General features: G+C 39.7%; 1 protein-coding gene across 1 annotated transcript; it reads left to right on the top strand.

The window, feature by feature from the left end:
* The first annotated feature begins 737 nt into the window (after window positions 1–737).
* Window positions 738–6952, top strand: LOC109918287 (dedicator of cytokinesis protein 7-like). The gene is made up of 5 exons (XM_048619900.1): window positions 738–746; window positions 1474–1554; window positions 4885–5041; window positions 5166–5302; window positions 6842–6952. Exons 1-5 carry the CDS (start codon window positions 738–740, stop codon window positions 6950–6952), a joined length of 495 nt encoding a protein of 164 aa, XP_048475857.1.
* Window positions 6953–9725: the final 2773 nt, after the last annotated feature.

Here is a 9725-nt window from a genome sequence, read left to right as displayed (position 1 = left end):
TTCCTGCTCCTCTGATACTGCTTGGCCTGCTGTGTTCATCCAGCTCTACACCTTGTTAGCTCAGATTCTCCAGCATTGGCAGTTCCTACTATCTCAGAAAGAGTTCTTTGTGAGCGACTCCTGCAACTCCTTGGTGGAGTCTGCCAATTCCTAGATTTTCCTCGTTCAAGGCAAAGTTGTCAAGATTGAATTTAAGTGGAAAGAATTGAGATAAAACAGAAAATGTTGGAAGTACTCAGTAGATAAGGCAGTGGCAAGAGGAAGAGAGTGAACGTTTCAGGTCCATGCCCCTTCATCAGAACTATGGGCGGAATATTTCCAGCCATTGATCAGTGTGCGTAATGGAGGGAAAGTTGGGAGAATCGCATGAGATCAGCAGTAAGGACATTCCTGATGTCAACAGCCAAAACAGCCATTTTCCAACCAAGTGTTGAACGGCTAGTTCTTAGTGATCAATGAGGGGCCAATAATGATGTCATATCACCTCATTGATAAGCAATTTCCAATTCCCCCACCCACCAGATAGAAACTAAACAGCCACAATTCCTGACATCCCAGTCAGAGCACTAACCTGGCAACTCAATCTCACTGCTTGTTCTTCTGGGAATCCACCTTGGGCATCAGTCACCAACATCTCGGGGCACTCTCCACTGGCAGTGACCATACATACTCCTTCAGGCACCAGGACCCCTAGGTCCCTGTGAGCATAACGGGGTGCCAATTCCCTTGTATATGACATGTCTGGGGTAATTGACAGGAGTTGTTCACGGTAGCTACAGCCTGCCAATCGTTGACAGAGTGCAGAACTGGGTATCAAAAATGGTGTCAGGAGTCCAAGGACATCCTATGAATGGTGAGTACTTCTACTTGTAGCAAGTGGGAGAATATGATGAGTGATGCACGGTAGGGGCATGGTGCATGGATAACTAGGTGGATTTGGGAAGATAGTGTGAGAAATCTCATGCGGAGTCATAAAGAGAAACCTTCCATGAAACTTGCCAGAATTGACACTAACTAATTTCCCACAAAAATCAGCTCTGTGCTTTGACTCAATGTGTTGATTTGAAGTTTTTGCATAATCTATTGAAAATAGTAAGAAAACAGAAATTGCTGGAGAAACTCAGCAGGTCTGGCAGAATCTGTGGAGAAAAATCGAAGCTAACATTTCGAGTTCAGTGATCCTTTTCCAGAAGAAGTGTTTTGAAGCAGAGTCGCGAGACTTGATACGTTAACTCTGTTTCTCTACAGATGCTGCCAGACCTGCTGAGTTTCTCCAGCAGTTTCTGTTTTTGTTTCAGATTTCCATCATGCACAGATCTTTGTTTTGTTTTATTGAAAATAATAATTATTTAAAATTGCAAAGGATAAAGATATGATCCCAAAAGGAATTTGTATGTCACTTCAGAATGAATCCTTCCAACTAAATATCTGTGCCTTTATTATTCACTTACCATATGTTTGTTTTTTTTTCAGATTGAGAAAGTCCTTCAGCAGGGAGATATTGCAGAATGTGCTGAACCATATCTTGTAATGAAAGAATCTGAGTCAGCAAAGGTAGCTGATATTTTCATATTTTTCAATGAATGTTTAATTGCAAATGTACAATTTCCATTAATATTATACACTCCTGTACTTTTGTACTTGAGGTCACATGACAATAAAATCAAAATTAAAATCCAAGTCAAGATATCCCCCTTGGCTATCAGTAGCAAGTTTACCACCAGAAGTTATGCACGGATGAATGTACCAGCATCCTAAAGCTTTTATATGGATTTTAATTCTATATTACATATGGCAAATATTCCAGCAGACAAGGCCAACATGTAAAAAATGTAATGACGCAGTAGAGATCATTTGCTGCCATGCTGCATCCCTTTCTACCATGTGCATAGAGGAGAGTGTTTGGAGAACCTTAGAAATCTAAGGGGCAAGTAGACAAGATATTGTCTACATTATTGTGCCCACTTCCCTCCCTGTACATTCTTCAAGCCTTTGAGTGTTCTAAAAGGTCCTTTTGTATGATGCTGTTAGTCAGAAGCTCTATTATTTCGAATATTTTGACCTGAAATGCATGCAAAATTCAAATTGTAGCCTATCCACTGTTTTATACAAATGGCCTCTTTGTGTTTATATGAATTACCACTATATTTACAACTCAGCATCCTTCTTCTGGGGACAGTCACGAAATTGTACCCAAAACTGTTGTAGATGAGTTTGAAAGGGTAAATACTGAGGAGTGCAATAAACAGCACCCCCAATGATGATGATATATGAACTTGTGGGCAGAATAGCATAGCATCTCGAAGGAGCGAGGCATAACATTATGTCCTCCTCAAAGTCTCTGGAGCAATGTCTATAATATCAATGTAACCTGTAACATGAATTAACATGAAAATAAACTTTATCATGTTAACCATGAGAGACTCTTCTATTTAGACAAAACAGTGATTTTCCTCCTTCACTCTGGACTGAGAAGACCCTGTAGTTTCCTACATTTAAAGAGGATTGTGGCAGCTACTTTCATTATGAGTTGCAGCTCATGCAATCAGTAAGCTGGCAATAAAAAATGTGCTTGAAACTGCACTTGTCAAATTAAAGTTCAAGTTTCTGATAAAAGAGATTTGCAGTGGTATAATCTTCAAAGAGCCTAATTATTCATTTTGCTTCCTGTCCATTAAAAAGTATTTTTTAATGTACCTATGAGTGGTGATCTGGTGCAGTTTTGATAATACAGATGAAAATGTTTTTATCACTGTTGAATTAAGGTTTCCACTCCTTAACCTATATTGAACCTTTTAAGAGTTTCCATCAATGTATAAAGCTGTTTTTTAGATTATGCATTTTTCATATGAAAAGTCTTTTAAAATGTACCCACTAGTCTCGGTGAACATGAGGAAAGGAGCATAATTTGAAAAGTCGTCCTGAATCAGTGCACTCAGTGGATTCTTGCAATGGGGTTGTGGCCAATTTGTAGGCAATGCTTGATCCAATGAATTGAAACATAAGCTGATGATAGCAATTGCAGAAAATAGAACAAAAGTGGACTTGAGCAAAACTCGATTCCATTTCAAATTCCATACTTTCGACTGGAAAGTATGGTTCGACTGGCTGGTTCGACTAATTCTGTACACACTGAACATGTACTGTGAGTATAAAGAAGCAGAACATTTACTCCCTGTAATTTAAAATACACTTGCTTTTGTCTAAAATAATTAAATTCCATTTCTCTGCATAGAGCAGCATTTCCTATCTGTCTATCAATTGCTAACTCTTCTACCCCATATTCTGTCCTCCTTCAGCTTCTTGCATCCTGTCTTATAATTTGCTGTGTCCTCATGACCACAAGACATAGGAGCAGAAGTTAGACCATTCAGCCCATCAAGTCTGCTCCCCCATTTAATCGTGGCTGATAATTTTTTCAACCCCATTCTTCTTCTTTTTCCCCGTAGCCCTTGATCCCCTTGACAATCAAGAACCTATCTATCTCTGTCTTAAATATACTCAATGACCTGGCCTCCATAGATTCACCACTCTCTGGCTGAAGAAGTTTCTCCTTATCTCCATTCTAAAGGGTCTTCCCTTTATTCTGAGGTTGCACCCTCGGGCCCTAGTCTTCTCCTGTCAATGGCAATATCTTCCCGATGTCCACTCTGTCCAGACTGTTCAATATTCTGGAAGTTTCAATTAGAGCTGCCCTCATCCTTCTAAACTCCATCAAGTATAGACCCAGAGTCCTTGAACGTTCCTCATATGTTAAGCCTTTCATTCCTGGGATCATTCTTGTGAACCTTCTGTGGACCTGCTCCAGGGTCAGTACCACCTTCCTGAGGTATCATTTGTCTTGTGACTGCATTCACACTTTATTTACATAAACAGAGTGGTTGATACACAGATTTGTGAGTATAGTCCTATCCACCAACTGAAAAATATCTGTTATCTCCCTATTCTGTCCTCTCAGTCGGCAGGTATTCATTAATGTTGATGCATTCCCTTTGACGGCAGATGTATTCATAAAATTTGTCTCAAAAAGTTGTGGTTTTTAGATCAATTGGAGCTTTCATGATTGTGATCAATAGATTTTTGTTACGTAGCTGTACCAAGGCATGGAGAATGACTGATTGTGTTGAAACACAGATGAAACATGATCTAAGACTCACAGTTATATAATGCTTTTGATGATCTATAGGAAAGATGTTAAACTTGAGAAAGTACAGAAAAGGTTTACAAGGATGTTGCCAGGATTGGAGGGTTTGAGCTATAGGTAGAGGCTGAACAGGCTGGGACTATTTTCCCTGGAGTGTCAGAGAATGGAGGGGGCCCTTATAGAGGTTTATAAAATCATGAGGGTCATGGATAGGGTGAATAGCCAAAGACTTTTCCTAGGGTGGGGGAATCCAAAACTAAAGGGCATAGGTTTAAGGTGAGAGGGGAAGGATCTACAAAGTACATGTGGAGCAACCTTTTCACTCAGAGGGTGGTGCGTGTATGGAATGAGCTGCCAGAGGAAGTGTTGGAGGTGGGTACAATTATCACATTTAAAAGGCATCTGGATGGGTATATGAATAGGAAGGTTTTAGAGGGATATGGGCCAAATGCTGGCAAGTGGAACAAGGTCAGATTGGGACGTCTGGTTGGCACAGACGAGTTGGAATGAAGGGTCTGTTTCCATGCTGTATGACTCTATGACTCAGGATAGTCAAAGATTTTAAACCAATGAATGAGTTTTGACGTGCATTCGCTGTCGTAATGAAGGAAATCAAAGAGTGCAATTGACTTGAGAGGAGCTGGATGGCCTACTCATGTATTCTAATGTTCCTGTGAAATCATTAATGTACTCATTTTAGCTTTTCGTACCTTAAGCATATGTTCTTATTTCATTCCCAGAATAAAGACAAAATTGAGAAACTTAAGTCTCAAGCAGAGAACTTTTGCCAGCGATTGGGAAAATACCGCATGCCATTTGCCTGGGCTTACATAAACATCATGAATGTGGTCTCGACAGCATCAGACAGGGATTCAATGGAGGTTGAACACATCAATGGTAACATAGTAAAACTAAATTCTCACAGCTGCAGAGTTTAAACTTTTATTATTCTCTTAAGAGTGTTACAAACTTGTTTTTTATTCTAAAGTACCTTATTTTTTTTATCTTCTTCCCTGCGAAGGTAAAGGAAACAGTGGAGACAAGAAAGTTTTCACACAACAAAGAAGACTTTCTGAGAGGTCAGCTTTTCTGGAGGATCAGTATAATCTGTCCAATTTCAAAGCAGCCACAATTACCATCAATAATTTCTTTAAACAGGTATTTTTCAGCATTGTCTAGTTGTATGGTATTTCTGCACTACATAAAGTAATGCATATGGAGGGTTACATTTAGAGCAGGGGTGTTGACGGTTTTGATATTTTTGAACAAGACAGATATCTATCATGACACCTCAGACGACATGTAAAAGTAAAATCCATCATGCTATTAATTTACTTGTAACAAGTTTTGCTGTAATTTAGAACAGAGCTAAGAGTGAGGTATTGGTGCATTATAGCCTCCAGCCCACAGAATGCAGCCAAGACTAATCAGCAAGAATAAAAATAAGCACAAAGTAAACAAAGTTGCTTGGGCTATGAGGTTTTGATGTCCAGAACTGAGGGACCACATACTACCCACAAAGGATCTCTCTTTGTCTTGATAGCTTGCCAAACATTTGATATCATGCCTGGGAAATGAATAGCAAACCTTTCAAGTAGTTGCTGGGCGTATTCCAAAAAAAATTTCAGCATTCTTCAAAGTGGTGAAACATCACAAAAGACTTTGTTTGAAGTATTAAGCAAATTAACTATATGAAATTTGCAAGTAGGTAAGTAACAGACATGTAATACAGTTACCTACTTGATGGTCGATGCGTTTCCACACAATTATTCTAAATGATGCTAACACGTAAGTAGCTTAGTGATTCTTTTTCACCTCAAAAAGACTTGCCTGAGTTACTTATGTTCTGACTTTAGGGAGCTTCAGAGTCTTAGAAGTCTACAAAATAGATATAAATAGAATGAAATATACATTGTTTGAAGTATTTCTCTGCAACTAATATAACAATGAACCTTTGACTTGTGAAGGAGGTGCTAAAAAGATTCTGCTTTAGGTAACTATTAAACTTTTTCATGGTAATTTTCATGGGCCATTATTCTGTCGCACTGTACTTTCTGTTGATCTACTGATGACATTTTGGGACATTGAGAAACCCCAGCAGATATTCTGTCTACTTATGCATGATGATTCAAAGAGACATCAACCAAATCAAAAGGAGATAAATATGTTTCATTTAATCACTTCTTGCCTTTCTTGAAAGCGTTGATATTTGCACACTCACAGGAAATCTTTGGTAATTCATGCAGTTGACTAAACACAAATTCATCTCCAGTATTGATTAGTCATTAGAGTTTCTTGAACTCATCTGCCTCACAATGTTTTGCAGTTTGACTAAGTCAAGAAATAGCATACAGAGTCAAAATCCAATAACTATGTAGTCATCACAAAATACACATACCTTACAACTGGTGTCATTTCTTTTTTAAGGGATTGACATTCAGATTTAAGATCAGATCTTTATATAATCTTTCGGTGAAAAATTCAGTTATTTCTCTGAATCATACACCAAATGAATGAGAAGTAAAAATAAAACAAATACAGAAACTGCGGGCTTGTTAGTGTTTAAGACAAAGATAAGTTTATATTTTCCTTAAGTGAAATCTCTGGAATTGAAGATGCATAATATTTTTAATGACCCCATATAACGAGACTCAGATGTACTTGGAAGTGTTGAGTTTTCTTTTGTGTTGTTTCCAGGAAGGTGACAGACTAAGTGATGAAGATTTGCTCAAGTTTTTAGCTGAACTGAAAAGGTCTTCTGCATCATTAAGGAGATTGCGGCCAATATCAGGTATCAGTTTTACTTGATTTAAACACCACACAACCAGGAGAGTGAAGGAAACATTTAAATTCAGAAATTAAAAACAAATCGAGCTGGCCAGTGGAATTGACACCATGAAGCTGATTCAAATTATCCCCTGTATATTCAAATTTGATTGAACTTATTCTAGAATGGCCTAAAAGCTTCTAAAAGAAACAAAAGGTCAGATGTAAGATAACAAGGTGTAGAGCTGGATGAACACAGCAGGCCAAGCAGCATCAGAGGAGCAGGAAAGCTGACGTTTCGGGCCTAGACCATTCTTCGGAAATGAAGAATGTCATTGGTCAGATGTGTTGTTTTAGAAGCATGAATCCGGAATTGTCAATTTTCCTAACTCTGTGATCCCACATCTGTCTTCAGTGCATTCAATGGAGTTCTATGGGACATCAATACCTACTGGAACATGGTTCATAATATGGCCCTTTATGGTTCATCCCTCACCCATAGCCAAGTCCTTACCATTCAGGATCCCCTTACACTCCTCTTGTATCTTCCATTCTACTTCCAGTATCGACTAGATACAGAAACAGTGAGCCATTTAATTAGAATGGGAAGTCTTTGAAATGTTCAGAAAATGAGAAGAGAATCAAGCTTTCAGCATTCACTTTGATGGAGAAAAGTTGCCCTTTTATAATCTCAAAACAACAAACACAGCCTGTGAAATTCGCATTGAGATAACTTATAATGCCTTTCACAATTCTTAATATCATACAAATAAACAGACAGGCATTGAAAAACTACATCAAAGTGTTATTAAAATCAACTGTCATTAAAAGAAAGCTAGCTGTGTAAACAACCCTCACCAAGCTGAGTCAGAAAATTCAGAATACCATTTTCTGAAGAAAGGTCCAGACCCGAAACTCAGCTTTCCTGCTCCTCTGATGCTGCTTGGCCTGCTGTGTTCATCCAGCTCTACACCTTGTTATCTCAGATTCTCCAGCATCTGCAGTTCCTACTATCTCGAAGTCAGGTCTTGCGGGTTCATATTATCAGCAGCACTTATTGCTTTTGTTGCCAGCTCCCAGCACGTCATTCATGCATTGCTTTCCAAGGCTGGAATAAGTGAGTTCAAAACACACAGGTCTTTCCAGGATTCATTATCGATATCTGACTTCCCTTCACTTGAATCATCATGTACTGACTCTTTAGGTCCCATGATACTGTAGAGCCAACTCTTTGGTTTCATATCACCCACTAGACTTTTGTCCTGTAAATGACACTGCTCTGTGAGCTGTTTCCCGAGGCTGCTCTCCAGACAAAAGTTAGGCAGCAGTTTCCAGCTGCTTGGTGACTCTGTAGAGTTCAGGATCTAAAAGATCCTGTACCTTATCAGATCTCAGAGGAATGCCCTTGCACCAATTAGAAGGTTATTCCTTTCAGCATCGCAATCGTTGAGTGTTTTTGTTCTCAGCATTTCTCTACCGTCTTGAACTGCCATCTTGAATGCAGCCAATTGAATCATTGACTTGGCTATCTCTATCAGGAGGGGAGGTAAGCCTAAGGAGGTGTTCCATGGGGAAGATTGGCCTCATCCAACAGAGAGAGAGTGTAGAGAATAGCCTGTGGATGAGTTCGGGCTTGGTGTTGGTGGTGGTGAAATTATCAGCATAAACTAACACTGTAAGATACTTGATCTACTTTTGTGTACCCTTAGGAGGCAAGGTGCACAGACAGTCATGCAGTGTACAATTGAATCATTTGTATTGCCCATTACCCTCTAGATAATGGGAGTGGTACAGCTCTTAGCAATGCTGTAGACCTTCCAAAGTTCCTTTTAGGATTTTGCTCTGCAAGTTGTCTCCCCAGTCACCCTGAATTCAATATGGAACACTGAAACAGATAAACCAATCACAAGCGAACACTCTGGCTGTAGATAACACTTTATGCCTGTGGCTGGGAATGCCTGTGTGAACTTGTGAAGATATCAGCAAATGTGAGAAGATGCTCGGTCCCATTATAACTAGGACCAAGGAGCATAAGGTGCATTGCAACGACCTCTCAAGGTCCCTTGGCAATAAGAGATCCCATTCTAGGCCAGACTACACCCCTCACAATTTTGACAGTAGTCATGAAGATCAGCAGCCATTCTGTGCCAGTGACACCAGTCTCTGGTCAGGGCGGGTGTCTTTTCCTTCATTATGTGGTCTGCTTGATCATGAAGCTCCACCAATACTTGAGGTTTTCGGGAAGGATAAGCCGCTTCACTTCCGTCTCATTGTCAGGACTCCATCCTCCTCCCTGATCCTCTTCCAACACCTCAGCAGTTTTTACACTGGTTTCGACTCCTACAGCAGCTGGTCCCTGGCTTTCTCGATGTTGGGTGATGAAATCATTGATGACTGCCTCAATCAATTCTTTGATATCCTTTTTTGATATGGATGGCAGAGGTGAACGCACACCTGGCCCTATCTCTTTGGACCTGGTTTAGATCTCACTCATAAGTGGTGCATTAGTGATACTCCGCGGGATCCTTGTCCAAATGTCTTGAGGAAGTGGGTTGAATGCTGCCTTTGACCTGGACTATGGATATAGGCAAAGGTCTGGCAGATGGAATACAATGTAAATAAATGTGAAGTCATACATTTTGGTAGGAGTAATAGTAAAAAGGGTTATTACTTGAATGGTAAAAAGTTGCAGCATGCTGCTATGCAGAGGGACCTGGGTGTCCTTGTGCATGAATCACAAAAGGTAGGTCTGCAGGTACGACAAGTAATTAGGAAGGCAAATGGAATTTTGTCCTTCATTGCTAAAGGGATTGAA

Source organism: Rhincodon typus, chromosome 3 (assembly GCF_021869965.1).
Source record: "Rhincodon typus isolate 14 chromosome 3, sRhiTyp1.1, whole genome shotgun sequence".
NCBI lineage: Eukaryota > Metazoa > Chordata > Chondrichthyes > Orectolobiformes > Rhincodontidae > Rhincodon > Rhincodon typus.
This window is presented reverse-complemented; position numbering and strand designations above follow the sequence as displayed.